This window comes from Passer domesticus, chromosome 21 (assembly GCF_036417665.1).
Source record: "Passer domesticus isolate bPasDom1 chromosome 21, bPasDom1.hap1, whole genome shotgun sequence".
Classification (NCBI taxonomy): domain Eukaryota; kingdom Metazoa; phylum Chordata; class Aves; order Passeriformes; family Passeridae; genus Passer; species Passer domesticus.
The window spans coordinates 2,998,650-3,018,923 of NC_087494.1; the positions used below are offsets into that span (position 1 = coordinate 2,998,650).

General features: G+C 64.6%; 2 protein-coding genes across 6 annotated transcripts; both read left to right on the forward strand.

The window, feature by feature from the left end:
* The first annotated feature begins 1,619 nt into the window (after positions 1-1,619).
* SHC2 (SHC adaptor protein 2) lies at positions 1,620-6,710 on the forward strand. Of its 5 annotated transcripts, none has more exons than XM_064396656.1 (13): positions 1,621-2,189; positions 2,604-2,674; positions 2,943-3,003; positions 3,179-3,298; positions 3,385-3,438; positions 3,605-3,656; positions 3,814-3,940; positions 4,085-4,265; positions 4,347-4,413; positions 4,490-4,654; positions 4,783-5,084; positions 5,243-5,380; positions 5,536-6,710. In XM_064396656.1, exons 1-12 carry the CDS (start codon positions 1,713-1,715, stop codon positions 5,369-5,371), a joined length of 1,806 nt encoding a protein of 601 aa, XP_064252726.1. In that variant the 5' UTR covers positions 1,621-1,712; the 3' UTR covers positions 5,372-5,380; positions 5,536-6,710. The 5 variants fall into 5 exon arrangements, with proteins under 5 accessions (XP_064252728.1, XP_064252726.1, XP_064252727.1 ...); XM_064396657.1 differs by having other exon boundaries at positions 5,623-6,710; XM_064396654.1 differs by having other exon boundaries at positions 1,622-2,189; positions 5,508-6,710.
* Positions 6,711-8,527: 1,817 nt separating this feature from the next.
* On the forward strand, positions 8,528-12,604 carry C2CD4C (C2 calcium dependent domain containing 4C). The gene is made up of 2 exons (XM_064396660.1): positions 8,528-8,620; positions 8,957-12,604. The coding sequence occupies exon 2, from the start codon at positions 8,976-8,978 to the stop codon at positions 10,242-10,244; it is 1,269 nt and encodes a 422-aa protein (XP_064252730.1). The 5' UTR covers positions 8,528-8,620; positions 8,957-8,975; the 3' UTR covers positions 10,245-12,604.
* The last annotated feature ends 7,670 nt before the right edge of the window (positions 12,605-20,274 follow it).

Below are 20,274 nucleotides of genomic sequence, written 5' to 3' on the forward strand. Positions count from 1 at the left end.
GGATTGGTGCCGGTGCGGGGAGCAGCTCCATCCCCGGGGCTGCGCTGGCCCCCGGCACGGGCGTGCCCGCAGCGCTCCGCTCGTGTCACAAAACGCCCGAAACCTCCGCGGGGTCACGGTGCCCGCCCTCGGCCGAGCCCCGGGACCGGGACCGTGCTCCCCCCGGCTGGGCAGGCACCTGAACCCCCTCGGACCGGGGATTAGAGCATGGAGGAGCCTGATTTATTCCAGTGCTCCACAACGGCCTAAAAACAAAAGCGAGGAGGGAGATCGGCGAGCAGGGAAGCGGCTCCCGGCATGGCAGCGGCAGATGTAATTCTATTACCTTGATTTATTGATCGCACTTAGAGCAATTACTGGCTCTCACCCCGGCACCTGCCGGGGAGCAGGAGACACGAGGAGGACAGACAAAGGCTCTGCGCCCGCCGGGGCACGGCCGGCCCCCGCGGAGGCTCCGGTGCCGTTGGTGCCGGTCCCGGGGGGCTGCGGGACCCAAGAGCGGCCCAAAGAAGCTGGAAACCAGCGCTGGAAGGAGCCTGTGATGCCTCAGGGATGGAACCCCAGCATTGAGAGCGCTGTGGAGAGGGAGGGGAAGCAGGGCTGGGGAGAGCTGAGGGTCCCCGGGCTCCAGCACAGCAGCGCTCCAGCCCCGAGTGCTCCGAGCCGCTCGAAAATCGCCGCAGCCCCGGGGCAGGAGCAAGGGCGAATCGCTCGATTGAGGTCAGAAAGTCCCTTTAAAGGGCTTTGTGGGATTGTTTTCCGCCCCTGCTTGCTGCAGTTACAAGCAGAAAAAAAAAAAAAACCAACAATAAAATGTTTGTGCTTTTTGCTGCCTGAGCCCTCCAGACGGATATAAACAAAGCGGGAGTCAGACCTGCCTTGGGAGGCAGATGAAATCAGAGCGGCCAGCGGGCCGGGAGGGACGGAACTAGGGCAGCATCGAAGCCTGACCGAGCCCTCCCCCGCTCCCCGGCCTGCCCGGGGCTCCTGCAGCGCTTCCCGGGAATGCGGAGGTGGGAAGAGCAGAAAATGTCCCTGTTGTGGGCGAGGGCACTGCCATGGTGGCTGTTGGCCGCTTCCACTCCAGCTGAAGCGGGCCAGGCCGTGCCCCAGCCCCGAGGCTCCGGGAGGGGCCGTCACCCTGCCCTGCCTCTGCCCCAAGGCTTGTGGCAAAGCTGGAAACTCGCAGGGCGGCTGCACCCCGCGGGCTTTCCCCATCAGGGAGCCACGAGGGGGTTCGGAGCAGGACGGGGGCACAGCGAGGGTGGCTCCGGCCCCGCGGCAGGGATGCTCGGGGGCCCGGGGATGCTCGGGTGGGTGGGGATGCTCGGTGCCCGGGGCTGCTGCGGTGGCCGGGGATGCTCGGTACCCGGGGATGCTCGGGTGGGTAGGGATGCTCGGGTGTGTGGGGATGCTCGGTGCCCGGGGATGCTCGGTACCCGGGGATGCTCGGTACCCGGGGATGCTCGGTACCCGGGGATGCTCGGTGCCCGGGGATGCTCGGTGCCCGGGGGATGCTGCGGTGCCCGGGGCCGCTCGGGTGGGCGGGGATGCTGGGCGGGCCGGGGATGCTCCGGCGGCCGCGGGTCGGGGGCGGGGGATGCGGGGAGCGCTCGCACCATGACATCAGCGCGGCGCGGCCCCGGGGGAGCGGGCGGGGGGTGGGAGCCGGCTCGGCGGCGGCGGCAGCGGAGCGGAGCGCGGCCCCGGGCATGCTCCCGGAGCCCAAGTATGACCGCTTCCGCGACGAGCCGCTGACCGCCCCCATGCCGTCGCCGGCCCCCGCGCCGTGCCCCGCGGCGGGCGAGGAGCCCGAGCACGGCACCACCTTCTGCGCGCTGCTGCCGCGGATGCCGCAGTGGAAGTTCCCCGGCTCCAGCGGCTTCCTCGGCCGCGGCCCCGCCGGCGCCTCCCGGGACGCCCCCGCCGCGGCGGAGCCCCCCTCGGGGCTGGCCGCCGTGCTGGGCGCCTGCGAGCCGCTCTGCGCCGCGCCCTGCGCGTTACCGGGCGGCGGGCGGGCGCGGGGCGCGGCGGGGCGGGCGCGGGGGGCGGCGGCGGCGGCGGCGGCGGGGGCCCGGCCCGGCGGGGACGAGTGGAGCCGCAAGGGCAGCTTCATCCGCAAACCGGCGCAGGGCTGGCTGCACCCCGACGAGCGGGTGCTGGGGCCCGGCGTCTCCTACATTGTCCGGGTAAGTCCCGCCGGAGCCCGGTGACGCGGGAGGGCGCGGAGAGCCCGGCCCCGGGCGTGTGCGGGCCTCGGCCGCTCCTCCCGAAGGCTGCGGGAAGAGCCCTCGCTCGAGTCCCCCCGCCACGGCTGGACCGGGGCAGCCGCCCCCGGCACAGCACATCGGTGATGGGGCCGAGCCCCGGGGGGTTGCTGAGCCCACCGTGGGACTCCAGCGTGGCTGGCCCCTGCGAGGCATCACAGGCTGCAGCACACAGATGGGGTTGTGGGGCCTTAGCACGGGGTCTGGGCGTGCGATGGGGCATTTTGGGGTGGGGGTGAAAGCTGCTGTGTGGGCCCTGAGCTGGTGTGGAAGGTGTCCCTGAGACCCGGCCTCTCCTGTCATTGCCTGCCCTGCTGTGCTGCTTTCCCCCCGCAGTACATGGGGTGCATCGAGGTGCTGCGGTCCATGAGGTCCCTCGACTTCAACACCCGGACACAGGTCACCAGGTACGGCCCTGCACCCCAGAGCCAGCCCGGCGGGCCTGGGTGCTCCCCCTCGCAGGGCCCTGTGCAGCGAGGGGAGCACGGGGAGCTGTGCCCTGCAGGGACGCGGGCGAAGGGCACTGCCGCAGATCGATGGGTGGAAAGAGGAGAAGGGAGGTGGCCCCAGCCGGGATTACGCAGCTGCGGGGAGGCTGCGGTGCCCGGGGCCGTGGGGGGAAGGCAGCTGGGAAGGGCTGGGGTCTGCAGCAGTCACCAGGTCTGTCCATTGCAGGGAAGCCATCAACAGACTATACGAGGCGGTGCCGGGTGTGAAGGGCATCTGGAAGAAGAAGGTGAGTTTCCACTCATCTTGGCCGTCCCTGGGACCAGCCAAGGCTGTGGGACAGGGCACTAGGGTGCCTCTCCAGTTTGTGGGCCTGGGGCCTCTTGGGGCACCCTCCCCTCATTCACCCAATGAAGCCTGGTCCTGGTGGTCTTCACTGCCCCCACCATCCTCTCCCCTGTCAGGCTCCCAACAAAGCCCTGTTCTCCATCCTGGGCAAGAGCAACCTGCACTTTGCTGGCATGAGCATCGCTGTCAACATCTCTGTTGATGGGCTGAACCTCATGATCCCCACCACGCGCCAGGTGAGCGCTCCTGGCACACAGTGCTGCTGCCTGCCAGCCTGTGAGCCCCCTTGCTAATGCCCCCCTGGGCCGTGTTCCCCGTGCAGATCATCGCCAACCACCACATGCAGTCCATCTCCTTCGCCTCCGGTGGGGACATGGTGAGTCATGGAGTGCTGGGGACAGGGACTGCCAGCTCAGCACAGGGTGGCCTGGCCTGGCTCGGGACACGGGGCTGGGGCTGAGCTGTCCTCTCACCAGGCATCTCCAGCTCTGCTCCCCACAGAGCAGCAGGATGTCAGTGCTGATCTGTCCCTCTGTCTGCAGGACACCACGGACTACGTGGCCTATGTCGCCAAGGACCCCATCAACCAGAGAGGTGACACCAGCATCCACGCCTGGGGGCTCTGGAGGGGGGATGCACGGTGTGGGGAGGCTGGAGGAACACGAGGGGTGGCTCAGGGTGGTCCTGGTGCAGCGATGGCAGCGTGGGGGAAGCACTCAAACCGTCCGTCCGTCTGTCTGTCTGTCCACAGCCTGCCACATCCTGGAGTGCTGCGAGGGGCTGGCGCAGAGCGTCATCAGCACGGTGGGACAGGCCTTTGAGCTGCGCTTCAAGCAGTACCTGCACAGCCCCCCCAAGGTGGTGGTACCCCCAGAGAGGTAGGGGGGTGGGGGGGCCCTGCTGCACCCCTGTCCCGGGCATGTCCCCTGCCTGGGGGCGGCTCTGGGAACCCCTGTCACTGCGGGGTGTGGGGATGGTCTGAGCCAGGCACGGTGTCCCCAGCTCACCCATCCCTGCTGCAGGGCGCTGGCTGCAGAGGAGTCAGCCTGGGGGGAGGAAGAGGAGGCGGCTGAGCACGACTACTACAACAGCATCCCAGGGAAGGAGCCCCCCCCGGGGGGCCTGGTTGACTCCCGGCTCCTCCACAGCACAGCCCTGGGCCACATCCGTGCTCAGCCCTCCAGCTCCGTGCCCCCCAGCCAGGTGAGCCCCTCAGAGCCACTGCTGGCCTCGCTCTGGGGGTCCAGACAGGCCCCCCAATGCTCTTACTGCCTCCTTCCCTAGGGGGGGTTAGCAGCCAGACGAGACCCGAGCGGCCAGCTGGGGCCACCCTGGGACCTGGAGAGCCAGGGTGGGTACTGCTGTGGGGGGAGCCCTGAGCGGGGGGTCCCTGTGACTCTGGCCAGCGGTGATGGCCGTCCTCGCAGGCCAGCCCTGCGACGGGTACCTGCAGGCAGACAGCCACGCCCCGGGGCCGCGGGACTACGAGGAGCACATGTACGTGAACACGCAGAGCCTGGACGCCTGGGAGCCCGAGCTGCTGGCTCATGGGGCGGCGGAGGAGAGCCCCAAAAAGGACCTCTTTGACATGAGTAAGCCACTGCCCCGGGGGTGCTGGCACTGGCTGAGCCCACAGCAGTGCCCTGCAGTGCTCTGGGGGTCTGTCCACAGCCCAGCCCCGTGCCCTGGGTGTAACACCCCAAACCCCTGGATCCCACAGGGCCCTTCGAGGACGCCCTGAAGCTCCACGAGTGCATTGCAGGGGGTGCCACCAGCCCCCCCATTGAGGACCAGTGGCCCAGCCCCCCCACTCGGAAGGCGCCCGTCGCCCCCACGGAGGAGCAGCTGCGGAAGGAGCCCTGGTACCACGGCAGGATGAGCCGGCGCGATGCCGAGAGGCTCCTGCAGATGGACGGGGATTTCCTGGTGCGGGACAGCCTCACCAACCCGGGGCAGTACGTGCTGACCGGCATGCACAGCGGGCAGCCCAAGCACCTGCTGCTGGTGGATCCCGAGGGCGTGGTGAGGGCAGGGCACGGCGCTGAGGGCAGGGGTGGGCACGTGGGGCTGGGGAAGGGGCAGGGTGTGGGGTGGGCGATGGGGGATGCGTGGGCACCACGGGGTGTTACCACTGTGCTGGATGAGAGGCAGCTCTGCTGAGCTGTGCCCTGGTGTGCCAGGTGAGGACCAAGGACGTGCTGTTTGAGAGCATCAGCCACCTCATCAGCCACCACCGGCAGAACGAGCAGCCCATCGTGGCAGCAGAGAGCGAGCTGCACCTCCGCCAGGTTGTACAGAGGAAGCAGTGATGCCGAGGGGTACGTGAGTCCCCGACCTCTTCCCTTGGCTCTGGACTCGCCCTACAGCAAAACCGGGGTCCTTTTGTGCTCCCCTTCTCCAGTTGTGCCTGGACTCCAGGGTCAGGCTCCCCATTTTCCTCCCCAGCGAGGCTGTGTGGTCCCTGGCCCTGCAGGTCCTCCCTGGCTGCTGCCTGCCTCCATCATCTGCATGGGGTGCCCTGCCCAGCTGGACACAAAGACGTTTAATTCCACACCTACAGGTGAAATGGGGTGGGAACTGCTCAGTGGCCTCAGCAGGAGGGACGGAGCCTGAAGCTGTCCCAGGCAGGGCTGCCCCACTTGCCCCTGGAATGGGGGCTGGTGGATATTGCTGCAGCCCCTGGCTTGGCTCTGCCCGTGGGGCCAGGCACAACAAACCATCTCCTGGATGCTGCTGTTGGATGTTCCTGTTGGGGACAGCCCTTTTCAGCTGGATTCTCCCCAGGAGTGGCTGCCACATGATGCTCCACATGGCCCCAAGCCCCTGCAGCCCTCCCCAGGCCAGGGTGAAGCTGCTGTGGGAAGGTGCAGGGCAGGGCTGAGCTGCTGGCACTGCCTCACGAGGCGTCCCCCTGGCCAGCTTGGGGTTTGGCAGGTTTTTTGTGGCATCACACCCCCCTTTACCTGCCCTGTGTCTGGTGCTGGGCACGGGTTTGTGGTTTGGAATACATTTCTAATTAAACCTGGAAATGAGCAAGGACCCCAGGTTCATGCCACCCCTGGGCATGGTGCTGGGACAGGTCTCCACCACCACCAGTTTCTGCCTGGCCTCACCTTGGCCAACCCATCCTGTCCAGTCACACTTTCCTCTGCCCCTCTGGGTCACCCAGTGTCCCCCATGGATCACCCAGTGTCCCCCTGCCTTCAGAGTGGCCTTTGGCACCCAGGGCTGGCCCTGCCCGGCCTCTCCTCCTCCTCACACCTGGCAGCTCCCCTCCTGCCTCCAGCTGGGGCAGCACAAGGCCACCCACCCCTGGGCCTCCTGGGGTGGCTCTGAGTGGCACAATCCGAGCTGTGACCCACTAGTGAAGGTGACATCCAGCAGAGCCAGAGCCGTGGGTGGGCCTGGCTGTGGCTCCTGTGTCACAGGGGGGTCCAGCAGAGCCCTGGCGTGTCCTGCTCTGCTCTGTGTGCCCAGTGCTGCTGCCAGCACCCACCTCGGGGAGCAGGGTCACCCCAGCACCCTCAGCCCCTCGCTGGGGACGGCCTCTGCCAGCCACGGCGCCCAGGCTGGCCAGTGCCAGCTGAGCCAATGAATAAAATAAGCCCCTAAATAAAGCCCAGTAATGAATGCGTAATTTTCCATTGATAGCTGGATTCCGCGGGGACGTGGTGCTTCCATCTCAGCTGCTATTTTTTGTCGTGGAGTGATGCGTCTGCAAAGATAATTGCACTGTTCCCTCAACAGAGGCAAGGAAAGGCAGTGAGGGCCCCGACTTTCTCATTTCTCTGCTGGAGAACCGAGCCTGTGTGGTTCTCCTGCCTCGCCCTGCAGCCCCGGGGATGCTGCCCTGAAGGGATGAAGGGCTGCTGGGGCGGTTGTTTGGGGGATTTAACCACTTGGGTTGAGGCTGATGTGTGGTGCCAGTGGGTGCAGGGAGCTCTGTGCCTCAACCCAGAGCTGGGTTGAAGGGCTGTGGCTTCTTCAGCCCCGATGATGGGAAGGCTGAGGTGTTTTGGGAAGGTTTGGAAGCCACAGAAGAGCATCTGTAGAGAACGTGGCCTCTTTGCTCTCCCAGGGCTTCGGAGATCTCGCTGACCAACGCATCCCCTGCACTTCTCTCAAATGTACAGACCACAGACACGCCCAGTTGGGTTTTGCAGGGCGTCCTTGCACAAACCCTTTCCCATAGCAGGTCTCCCTCCTTCCCGGCTTCCAGCAGGTGGTAGCACACTGCCGGCTCCACCAGCGATGTCCCCAGCTCTGCCAGCGTCCCCAGCCCTGCCGGAGCGCAGCTCCCAGCTCCTGCTCCCCTCCGTGCCCTGCCCCGAGCCGTGCGGGCAGAGCTGGCCCGGCCCCAGCGCTCTTTGTTATCTCAAGGCAACTCAACCATCTCTGCACCTTGTTTACCCGCAGTTTCGCAGGGTGGAGGAAAAGCAAACATCGGCCTTTTGTTCACCAGCTTCCCCTTCCGCGAGCCTCGTCCTCCTCCCCCGGGCTCCATCTGCCCTCTCCTCCCTGCGGAGCCCGCAGCCAGAGCCCAGGGTGCAGCCAGGACATCGCCATCCCCTCCCCGCTGCCGTCCCTGCGGCATCCCGGCGCTCGGTGTGGTTCGGCACGGCCGGACTCCTCTTTTTAGCAGCTCCAAGTGCGAACGCGAGGGAGCCGAGGCCGGAGCACCCCCGCGGAAGGCGCTCCCCACGCCGGGCTGTTCGCGCTGGCCTCACCGCAGCCCTGCGCTGCCGAGCAGTGATGGTGCTGCCCGCAGCCTGGCGGCACCCACAGGGCAGCAGCTGGCAAGGAGCAGCCAGGACCCTTTTGTGGCACTGTCCCTCTCGGTGCACCCCTGTCGCCAAGGCTGTAACTCCCCGGGGACCGCGGCTGGGCCCGATCACTCCCCTGAGTCTCCCGACCCCCGCAACACCGGGGCTTGCTGTGGTGCTCCGTGAACCTCCTGATGTTTTGTCCCCGTGTCCCCAGCCCTCACCGCATCCCTCCAGGGGCTGGGGGGTTGTGTGACACGGGGAGTGTGACATGTGGCACTGCCCCCCAGCTCCTCCAGGGCAATATTAAACCACTCGATGAGGCAACTCCTCAGCCCCGAGACGCTGCTGGCTTCATTCAGTGCTTTGAAATCAAGAGCCGGGAGTGGGGAGCGGCTGTTCCCAGAGGGGAACGACCGCGCTGCGGACCGGGGGCACCGGGAGGGGCGGACCGGGGCTGCTGCCGTCCCGATTCCGCTCCTGGCTCCATCCCAAACCCGGCACTCCCGTGGGAACACGGCCGGGTCTCCCGGGCTCGGGTTCCCGCACCTCCCGAGCATCAGCACCCCGGGGCCTCACTGTCCCAGTCCCGGTCCCGCCCGGTCGGGGTCCCGGTGCCGGTCCCAGCCCCGGTCGGGGCACTCGCGGCGAGCAGAAATGTGCGGGCGCCGCACTCGGAGGATTACGGCGGCGGCGCGGACGGGGAGCGGAGCCGCCGCCGCCACCGCCGCCGTATAAAAGCGCGTCCGCGCCCGCCCCGCCCGGGCTGCGGTGGCGGCGGCGGCTCCGCTCCAGGTGCGGCGGCTCCCGGCAACGTCCCGCTCGCGGCGGCGCCGGTCGCTCGGTCCGTCGGTCCCGGCGTCGCGTCGCGTCTGCCCCGTCCCATCGCATCCCTCGGCGCCGCCGGCTCCCCGTCCCCCGGGTCCCCGCTCCTCGCGGCCGGTTCCTTCGCGCTCCTCCCCGGGGCTGGCGGGTCCCGGGGTCCCTCGGCGCGGCCGGTTCCCTCCCGTCCTTGTCCGTCCCCCCGCCTGCCCGGTCCGGGTCTCTCGGTGCCGCTGGTCGCTCCCGGGGCTCCCGGTGATAGCGTTGCCCGGTTCCCGGTGATAGCGTCGCCCCTCGGGTCTCTTCCAGCCCCACGCCCGGCAGCAACATGTGGCTCCTGGAGCGGCTGCGCGGGGTGGCGGAGAACGGCGGCTCCCGGGGCGCGGGGACAGACGAGTCCTCGCGGGGGTCCCGCTACAGCAACGTCCTCACCCCCGACAAGATCCCCGACTTCTTCATCCCGCCCAAGCTGAGCGCGGCCCCCGCCGAGGCTGAGGGCTCCGAGGTGCCCGCAGGGGCCGCTCTGGGTGCCTCAGTCTCGGAGCAGGACCTGGCCAAGCGCAAGCCCCCGCGCAGCCCCCGCCCGTCCAGCCGCTCCCGCTCCCGGACCACCGGGCGCCACATCATCCAGATCGAGACCGCCGAGGACTGGAGCGAGGGGAGCTGCGGCACCAACGCGGACCCGCAGGCACAGACGGCCATGTCGCTGCCCTACGTGCCCAAGGCTCAGACCTCCTACGGCTTCGCCACGCTGATGGAGAGCCCCCACACGCGGCGCAAAGAGTCCCTGTTCCACAGCGAGCACAGCAGCCTCTGCCCCTCGCCCGTCACCTCGCCCAGCGCCCAGCGCAAAGCCAAGCTCAACGGCGACAGCGGCCGCCGGACGCCCGCCGATCTCGGTGCCGCCCTCATGCACCCCGGCCGGTATTTCAGCGGCGGCGAGAGCGACACGTGCTCCTCGGCAGAGTCCTCACCCTTCGGCTCGCCGCTGCTCTCCCGCTCCGTGTCCCTCCTGAAGCTCTTCAGCCAGGAGAGCCAGTCCAAGGTCATCAAGCTGAAGCACTCGGTGGCCCGCAACAGCTCGCTGTCCACCGACGACAGCTCGGCCGACACCAGCCCCAGCGCCCAGCGCCGCGCCAGGAGCGCCCCGGCCGGGACGCAGCCGCCCACCGCCCTGCTGCCGCTGGACCTGCCCGCGGGCCGGGAGCGGGAGCGGGACCGGGAGCACAGCCTGCGGCTGAGCCGGGGCGGGAGCCTGCGCCTGGCTGCCGAGTACGACCCCTCCAACGCCCGGCTGCGAGTGCGCCTCGTCTCCGCCGAGGACCTCTACGATGCCCTGGTCGACCTGCGCAGCATCAACTGCTGCGTCTCGCTGTGCCTCAACCCCGGGAAGCTGCAGAAGCAGCGCAGCACCATCGTCAAGAACAGCCGCAACCCCGTCTTCAACGAGGACTTCTTCTTCGACGGGCTGGGCCCCGGCCACGCCAGGAAGATGTCCCTGAAGCTCAAGGTGGTCAACAAGGGCAGCAGCCTTAAGCGGGACACGCTGCTGGGGGAGAAGGAGCTGCCACTCACCGCCCTCCTGTCCTGCCTGTAGGTACCTGCTAGCAGCCCCGGAGGGAGCCCTCCCACCTGTGGGGCCGGGGCGAGGCAGGGCGGCCGGCTCTGTCCCCCAGCCCCGCTGGAGGAGGGTTTGGAAGGGCCCCCTGAGGAGGGCCGGGGTCGTGGCAGAGCGTGGGGGTCCCCAGGAATGCTGCTGAGGGGCTCTGCCAACACCAGCTGGCAGCCACAGCCTCTGCCCCTGCTCCCTCCCTGGTCCTGCCCCGGGGCTGCATCTCCTGGAGCCCAGCAGAAAGTGGGGAGCCTCCCGCCCATTCCCCACCAGGGAGGATGGGAGAGGCCCTGTTGGACTCTTCCCTCCCTGTGCCTGTGGTCCCCAGCTGCCACCAAGCAGGTTGGAGGTGGGTAAATCTCTGTAGCACACTGACGGCCACCTCTCAAAGCCCCAGCACCTGTAGTCAGGTGGCAGCTTTAATTTAAAAGACAAGTTTCTGGTCTTGGAAACTGCAAAGAAAATACTGCAGAGGTGACCCGAGAGTGGGCCAAGGACAGTCACCCTGGGGGATGAGTCAGGTTTGTGGCTTTTGAGCCTTTCCTGGACTTGGTCCAGCCCTGTGAGGCTGCAAGGCTGGCTGGGTCTGACACCAGCAGCCTCCTGGGCTGCCCTCCCTGCCCACCCAGCATCGTCCCCACTGCTGACCCCCAGTGGGAAGCTGCTCCTGGAGCTCTGGGGGGCTTTGGTTTGCCCAAAGCCGGGAGGCTGCCTGTGCCTTTCCCCTGCCCACGGGAGGGAGATGCCGGGGCTGGCGCCCCTTGCCCTGGGCACACGGAGGGTCCCAGGCAGTGTCCCAGCAGATGTGCTTGCTGACAAAAGCTGAGGTGACATGAGCAGCCCCCCTGAGTGCTGGGGCCATCCCAGGTGAGGCTGGGCAGGGGCACAGGCTGAGGCTCCACAACCCTCCATCCTCCCTTGTCTTTGAGGGCAGAGGATCAAGTGGCTGCACCCACTGGGCAGCAAGATGTGTCCTGTGTGGCACCAAGCCCCTGTGCCCAGCGGGATCTGGCTTCCCAAAGCGACTGGCCTGGCTTTCGGTTTCCCTTCGGGGCGGGAGCGAGGTGCTCCCAACCCTTCCCACCCCACGCTGTCACCCCGGTGAGCGGCTGGGGACAGCGGGGGCGGGGAGGACGCCTGCCGGGGCGTTTCTGCGGGCGGATAAAACACGCTGCGTTGTTGTTTGGTGTGGTGTCACCCTTTGTGTCGGGCTCTGCATGTTTCTGTGCAGGGAGCAGGGTTTGCAGCGCTCCCGTCCTGTCGCAGCACGCGTGGACACACACGCACACACACGTGTCCCCTCTGTGTTAACCTCTGTGGTGGCAGTCCATGTTCCTTCCTTGTCCTTTTGCAGCAGATGGCAGATCTCAGTGTTGGCTATTTATATCCGAGGCTGATCTTTTGCAGCGTTTTACTTTGTCTGTAAATACGTTCCAGGTACGCGAGGCACAGTTCTGACCGTGTTTGCATGTCGGGGGGATTCAGGGTGATCGTGGCTGTTTGCTGAGCTTGTGGCTGAAAACCTGCAGGACATAAGGAGCTGACATGTCCATCCTTCACAGGGAGCTTCCCACTTGAGGCTTCCCTGTGCTCCCCCAGGAGCCAGCACCAGGGATGGTCCCCGAGAGCCCTGGCTCATCCTGGGGGCAGCTGAGGGCTCTGGGGAGGGGGGGACAGGGAGAGGTGCCACATCCCGGGCTGTGGGGTGAACACCCTGCCCCTGAGGAGGTCTGGGGCAGGAAGGGGACCCTGCCCAGCTGGCTGCTGCCTGACAGCCCCTGCACACCTCACCCTGTGCTCCCTGAGGGGCTGGGGGCACCCAGGAGCTGCTGGGGTGGGGGGTACAGGCTGCAGGAATGGGGGGAGTGGGAGTTCCATGAAGGTTTTGGTGCTCTGAGAGGTTTGAGGGGTGGCACATCCCCGCAGAAGAACCGTGTCCCTTTGGGCTTGGGGGAGGAGGATGCTGAGAGGAGCAGCCCAGGCTGCTCCTTGGGTTGAGGATGACCCCAGAAGGAGACCCAGGGGCCTGGGGACCCTCGTGCTGCCCCACCCCAGCCTGTCCCAGGGCTGTCCTGCTGGAGCTGGGTGTGTGACCATGCAGGGAGCCCCGGGATGAGCTCCTGTGAGCCCTGCTCCGAGCTGGGCTGGTGGTGTGGGAGCCAGGGCTGTTGCTTGGATGGGTCTCTCTGCTGCTGGAGCTATTTTCTATTGTTCCTGCTTTGATATTTCTGTGGCTGGATTTAATGATGTATTTTTGGAGTGAAAAATATATTAATACCTGAATGGAATGTTTGTTTACAGATGATTTTCTCTTTTTAGTGCAATAAAGTAATTTCTAAAACAGATGCAGGTGTGGCTCCTGCTTTCCCCAAGATATTTCCTAGCATTATTCTTGATGGCTCCCTGTGTGGGGGAGCAGAGCTGGAACCTCAGCACTGTCCAGGCACGGAGCAGCACAGCTCTTCTGGGTGCTGCTGCCCTCCCCAAGCAGTCTTCCAGGGGCTCAGGGTGCTTCTGAAGCTCTTCCCCTGCTGCCGTGGGGTGAGGTTGGGGTGAATCTCCTGGGGAGAGGTGGGTCTGTGGGGAAAGGTGCTGCTCCTGCTCGAGGGGGGACTCAGGGCTGTGCTGAGCCACGGCATTGCCAGCTCACAGCCGGGGCTGTGCTGAGGGAGAGCCCCTTCCCACGCTCCGTGGGTGTCCTTCCTCCTCCTCCTCCTCGCCTGCTCGCCCATCCTGACCCCTGCAGCCCTTCTCAGCACTGGTGATGAAGGAAATGGTGAAGGTTTTGTCCTCGCCACTCCCAGGCCCCCCCGCCCAGCTGACAGCATTCAGGTTGCTTTCTTTTCTCCCCACCTGCCACTTCCAAATCTGTTCCTAGCCAGATGCTGCTGAAGAAAAGAGGAGTGTTTGCCTGTTACCTAAATACCACTTTTCTAATTTCCACAATTCTGATAATTTGTCATTTTTGGTAGCTATAGAGGCTGGGTGGGAACAGATCTGTTCTCTCACCTCTGGCCCCCACAGGGTTGGTGAAAGCAGCTTGGTAGGTGCTAATAATTTAAGTCATGCTTTTTCTAGAGGTCCAAAGCTGCAGCAGTTAGTAACAAAATGAGGCTGATTAAGTTAGTCTGAACCAGAGTGGATGGGGTCAGCCTGAGCACACAAAAATCCCTGGAAAGTGTTCAACATTTGAAGCGCTGGAAGCAGCCAGAGGGGCGGGGAGGGGTATCTTGTGGGGGAAGATTTAACTCTGAATTTGTAATTGAGACACCGTGGGAAGGAAATGCGTCTGCCTCGCCGGACCTGGGAGGGCTGGGTCACGCTGAGAGGAGCTCCTGAACCGGGAGGTGCTGCTGGGGAAAGGGTGACACATCCCCACTGCACCCCCTCGGGTCAGGGGGTGCCCAGGTAAGGAGCAGCCCGGTGAAATTCCAGCCCAGCCCTTTGCTGTGCACACCAAGTGATGTCTGAGCCCCGGGAGATTTCCCCTGCTCAGGGATTCCTCTGGCCCGGGGTCCCGAGGCTGCCACAGCTCTGCTGCACATTTGGGTGGCCCGGTCTGTGCGGGAAACTGAGGCAGAGCAGGGGAGGCAGCTGGATGTGGAGGAGCCCTGATCTCGCAGGGAGGGACTGAGGCTCACCTGGGTGAGAGGCACACGCAGGCCACGGCTATTTTTAGCCTTGTGTTCCCTCAGCGCGAGGACTCAACTTCTGAGAAAATTGCCTGGAGCTCGTTTAGCCATGGCGTGATGGCTGGCGAGGGAGGGAGGGAGGGAAAGGGCAAATTAGGGGCTCAATCTCATCCAGGGTGTTCAGCAGGGCCGAGGCTCCCGGGAGGGCTCTGCAGCGAGGAGATCAGTGGGACTGTCCCTGCTGGGGACACCCTGTGCCCCATCCTGGGGGTCGCGGTGCCCAGCGCTGTCCTTGGCACCGCTCGGGGCTCCTCGCCAGCTTTGGCTGAGCAGGGCTGCCACGGCTGCTTCACCTCCCGGGGTTTTTTGGCTGCTGTTGAGGCTGGGGGAGCCTCGCGTGCTCCCGCGGGCAGCCCCAGCCCAGCCATTTCCCTCCCCCCACCCCCGACTCCGGCTGCCGATTTTACCGTTTCGGTCAGAAAAGCATCTTCCCGTTGCCTGGCAACGCTCGGCCGGTGGCGGGGGGGCTCCACGCGGGGAAGGGGGTGGCCCTGCGGCCGGAGCCAGCCGGGTGCCCCTGGCCGCTCGGCCACACGGTGCTGGACAGCTGGGCCGGGCCGGGCGGTGCGGGACCGGGCGGGGAGGGCGCGGGGAAGCGGCGGAGGCGATGCGGGCAGCGGCGGCTGCAGGGAGCATCGGCCTCCCCCGGCACCGCGCTCCAGCGCTTTATTGCGAGCATTTGTCTTCCCTGGCAGCGTGTCTGCCTTGAAGGGGAGAGGAGAGACTCCCACTGTTACTGGGAGGAAAACAGAACTTAATTGAATCCCGCAGTCTCTCGTAGTCGCATCAGTGGAGAGTGACACCGCAGCGTCACCCCCGGGCACCCAGCAGCCTGTGCTCCTCCTCCAGGGCACACGGAAACCCCCGGGCTGGGGTCCCAGGAGCCCGCCGGGAGCTGAGATGTCCTCCAGCTCCTTGTCAGCCCGGAGGCACCCGGCACTGTGCTGAAATGGGGCTGCCAGGGTGTTCGTGGGGCGGGCAGAGCTGCCCAGCACTGCCAGCCCCAGCACACGCTCCCTCTGTGCTGCTTTTCCATTTGCACTTTGCTCTCCTGCTTTGAGGATGGCAATCCAACAGGGGCTCAGGCCCAGATCTTGCCTTCACAGCCAGGAAAAGGCAATCAGAGGATGGGAAATGGCACCTTGGACTCCCCCTCACCATTAATTCAAGCCCCTGGATCCAGCCTTGACTTGGGGCTGGGGCCAGGGTGTGTGTACAGAACACAAGGAACTGCAGTGGGAGAGTGCAGGGAGCACGCAAGGATGGATGAGGGGAGAGCAGCAGGGTGGAGGATCTTCCCTGCCTCTCCTCACCCTTTCTACTGACCTGCTCCTCGCCAGCTGCCTGGTGGACTTCAAAATGCTGCCTTTAAAACGTTTGCAAAATTCCCAAAGCGTCAAGAAGGCCCAGCTGGGAGGGCAAAAAAATGGCATAAACAAGAAGGCAGGAGGATTTGTTAAACACCAGCAGCTGCTGGCAGACACTTCAACATCACTGCAGCCGGGTGCTGATCCATATGGCTTCTGGGGCCACGGGCTGGTACCAGCACAGGGGGGCTGTGGCTGACCCCAGGGGGCTTGTGGGGCACAGGGGTCCTGCTGGGTGGAGGGCACCTGGCTGGGCACAGCAGGCAGGGCTGGGAGTGTTCCAGGTGCAGACTCTCCTTCTTCCCCTGCTCACCACTCAGACCTCACCTCCTGGGTGAGGGGCCACGTCCATCTGCGCCCCCAGAGCGTTTTGGGGCTGTGTTAACCCCGCTGTCTGTGCCCTGGCCGTTCAGCAGGGTGGGCTGTGGCAGGAGCAGGGCTCCAGCCCGGCGTGGGACCGCGCCTGCCTGGCGGAGGCACAGCCGGGCTGGCATTGCCATGGCAATGAGATAACAACGGCAGCTGCCAGGCGGGGAGCAGCCAGGGCAGGGATCTCCAGCAATGCCGCGGCCATGCTCGCCCGTGCCAGGGCCACCCTGGGATCCCAGCCCAGACCCATCCCCTGTCCCAGCTCTGGGATGGCCTGGGCAGCAGCGAGCACGTCTTTGCTGCGGTGAAGCCCTTGGCACCCTTCACACCCGCGGCAGAGCCAGAGGTTGCACTGGCAAATACATAAAAATACAGATTCAAACCCTCCAAGCTGTCCACTGCCAGGTTATAATTAATCCCCATTTGCACTTCCGTCCAATTTCCCTCGCACGGCTCCTGACCCAGAGCAATTGTCGCACGAGGTTTCTGTAATTGCTAATCTTATCAAGCACATCGGCCGAGTGAGAGCACTGCAATTAGCAGGGGCAGGAGCTGCAGGTGAGCTGCTGCTGGGCGAGTGTTTGTTTCACCTGTGCCAGGGGAGGATCTACACCGTCTGCAGTGCTTGCCGGGGCTGTTCCTTGCCCAGTCTGGGCAGGATGGGATCCTCAAGGTGACCGAGGCCGCAGCAGCGCCCAAACCACCGAGCACCAGGAGCTCCACAGTCCTCTGCTGGGGTGGGGGCTCACCTCTCCCAGCCCCACATCACCATGGTGCTACAAGAGTCCTCAAACAGCCGCAGACCCTCTGAGCGGGCTCAGACAAACAAGGAACAAACCCTGAGGAGATCCCGCTCCGAGCTGCCGCGTGGGAACCGACGCGCTTTTTTGCGGACAATCTGTTCCCTCCCACTGCCTCTGGCTACCTGCCCACCCCACCTCCCGGCACAGGCGTGGGGTGGCAGGAGCAGGTCTGGCCACCGGGGCAATTCCAGGGAATTCCAGGGCCAGGCTGGGCTGGACGGGCAGCGCTGGCAGAGCCCGGGAGCAGTCGTGGCTGCAGGGCAGCAGCGGGAGCAGAGAGCAGCCAGGTGCTCCCCCAGATCAGGCAGGTGACCTCCAGCAGGGGCAGATGGGGCTCACAGCCTTGTCTGGACACATCACGGGTTTGTGGGGGGTTCAGGGGTGCCTCGAGCACATCCCTGGGGCGCAGGAGGGGGCTCAGACAGCCCCGAGCTGCGTGCCAGGCGCCAGGAGAGCATCGCAGCGCCGGTGCCCGCCGATGGCACACGCAGGGGGTGGCAGGGTCCCAACCCTCGCCGCAGCTGTGGGGTCCGTGGGGTGGTGTTGCACGGGCCCACCAAAACCTCTCGCTTCGCCACCCCCAGCCGTCTGTCGCTGCTGACACTCAGTGACAGGAATAAACTCCAACACCTACCATATGCTTTGCTACTTCTGCTGCCCGCGCTCACTTGTTACTATCTATTTTCAAAGCTGGGGCAGCCTCTGCGTGGGGAGGCTGTTGGGCCAGGCCCCAGCAGTGGGGAGATGAGCTACCATGGGGCGCTGGTGTTTCTGGCACAGATGGGTGCAGGGGATCTCTCTCTGGTGGTCTCAGCGCTGCTCTGTGAGCAAATCCTGCTCCCCAGCACATCCCACGTGGGCACCAGTCCTGGAGCTCAGCTGGGCAGTGGATTTGGTGCTAATGGAACTGGCTGGTCCTGCCCTGGGGCAGCTGCTGTGGCAGTGGATTTGGTGCTGGTGGAGTGGCTGTTCCTGTCCTGCCCTGCCCAAGGGGCTCAGCATGCTGGTGGTGTGACCCTTCCACAGCAGCACCCAGCCCTGCCATGCTGTGGCACTGCCCACTGGCCTGTCACAGCTCGCTGGGCACTGACAATGCTCCTGCTGGGGCACGTCCTGGGCTCCATCCAGCCCACTCATCCCTGGCCAGGAGCAGCACACCAATGGCCTGGCTGTTCCCTCAGCTGTTCCCTGGCACAGGGACATGAGCCAGCAGGATGGCTCTGGGTTCCAGGCGTGGGAGCTGCATCCTCAGGGCTGTCCCCAAGGAAGGCCACGGGGGAGGTTGCAGAGAGCAGCGGTCTGTGTGTCCCCCTGGGCATGCAGGATGCTGTGGAGGGATGGGCACAGCCCTCCCTGGCAGGATGGAGAGGGAATCTCAGTGTAGAGGCACCGTGAGCAGTGTCTCTTCCCCACTGCGAGCTGCTCCGCGTGTTTACGACTCTCACAGCCAGGAAAATTCATCTTGTTTTGGGAGTGAATGCATCTCGGCTCATCCTCCAGGTGCCAGAGCTGGTGACGCTGTAAACGACGGAAGATCTTCACAGCGGAGCTCGGCTGGGCTCAGGCTGAGCCTGTCCTGCCTCCTGGCACTGTCACCGCTCCCGGGGACGTGCAGGGCACAGGCGGCTGTGGCTTCCCCGGGGCATCCCGCATCCCGCCCCGAGTTTTAATTGCACCATGCCGCTTTGATTTCTGGCTTTAATTGCAGCCTAACGAGGCCCGGGCAGCAGGAGAGGAAAACATCAAGCTTAAAGGGAAACAAATCGGGAGAGAAAAGAACATTTACTGGTGACTAATAGGTCCGCGGCTCGGCGTGTGTTTGCCTGCCACAGTGCGGGACGTTGCCAGGACGAGAGGGGATTTCTTCCTACTTGGCAAGCCGAGCCGCAGAGTGCAGTGCAAGGAGAGAGGATTTTTCCTGGGCCCATGCCGTTTCTGTGTTATTTTTAAAAGCTGAAAGCCATCCCGAGCTCCGGGTAAACAGAGAAGGTTGTGCCTGCTTTCACAGGCAGGGTCGGGGCTAAATAATCCCGTGGGGACAGATGGGGACGTTCACACACTGCACGGGTCACACCAGAGGGGACTGAGACTGATCTGGGGAAAGGATGAGAGATTCTGGTGCTGGCACCCAGAGCCACCACCCACCCGAGTGCCACCACCCACCCGAGTGCCACCACCCACCCGAGTGCCACCACCCACCCGAGTGCCACCATGCCGGGTGAGGATGGGGCAGGGCAGGGAGATTGTGCTGCTGGCAGTCCCTGAACTCGAGCCCAATTCCCTAGGAACGCTGCCTGGGATTCCCTGGGCTTTCCTTGTGCACGGGGGCACCAACCCAGTGTCCCCAAGAGCTGCCTGGGGGTGGCCAGGGTCCCTTTGTGGCTTTGCTGTGCTGGTGAGGGATGCCAGAGCCAATCCCACAGGATGGGGCAGGGGAGTGAGGGTGGGAACAGGGACATGGGGATGGGGACAGGGACGAGGATGTGTCAGCACAGCTCAGTGGTGCTCCTGATGCCTCTTGGGGTGGCCACACAGCCATTTGTGTGGCTCCAGCACGGCTGCCTGGGCTGTTCCCCCCACACCAGAGAGAGCTGGGATCTCGTTAGTGAGCTCCTGGACTTTGAGCATGTTGGAAAACAGCGCTTGCTAATAAGAGAAAAAGAATGACAGCAAATAAGCCCAGCCACAGGAACATGCCCTTTTCATCCAGCATTTTTTATTCCCCCACATTCTCCCCCCTTCTCTTCTTCGCCAGTGGATTGAAGCCACTGTAATAAAATTATTAAATATGAAAAAAAAAAGATGTAGCCCCCACCTCGATGCGGCAACCATGGAAACTGGATCAAGGGGACACCTGTACATTTCCATTCTGGGCTCCTGCTTGCTGAATATACAGAGGAGCACTAATTAAAACCCCAGTGAGGATGGCAGGTGGAGGGAAGGAGTCAGCCCTGCGAGGGGGCTGTGTGGCTGGGAGGTGCTGCTGCTGCAGGGATGGGCCCTGCCAGGTGTTCAGGGAGCCTTGAAAACCACCTGATGTTTCCAGCTCCTTCCAGCTCTTGGATGTGGAGCAGGTGCTGGCTGCACCCCAAAAACTGTGCTAACAAATTGACCCCAGCTCTGATGCACCCCGAGGGGCCTTGGGGAGCCCATCTCAGCCGTGGGGATGGTGCTCAACAGGGCAGGGCAGAGCTGGTCCTCTGTGATTTTATACTTTTTAACCATTTCAGCAGGAGGAAGCTCCCTGATCTGGCACGTGAGGACCCAGAAGGAAAAGGCTGTGTTTAACCTGCAGGTTTATTTTTACCGACAGCAAATGGCAGCGCCTGGAACATTCCCCTCTTCAGAGTTAATTTTTACTGAAGCTCAGTTTTAGTCATTGTTGTCTAAATCTGACTCCTCCACACTTATCCCACGGAAAAGCTCCCGCAGCTCAGCCCTCAGGATTTCAGTGCCCCCAGGGCTGGTGCCCGATGCCAGCTCCTGCCAGCCCACAGGACTGACGGATGGGGAAAGCTTTTCCTTTCAGCACAGCAGACGTCAGGCCGTCCTCTTCCTGCCGGAGGTGAGCAGAGTGCTGAGACCCTCTGATTGCCGGCGAGGGACTCAAATCACACCCCGGTGTCCTTCCCAGCTGGAGGGCAGAGCGGGGCTGGCTCCTGCTGCGTGCCCATCACGCTGCACTGAGCTGAGCTGGGCCGAGGGCTCTCTGGTCACTCTGCTGGGTTATTTTCCCAGCAGGCCGCTCATCTGCTCTGCCTGAGCTGTGGAGATGACAGAGTGT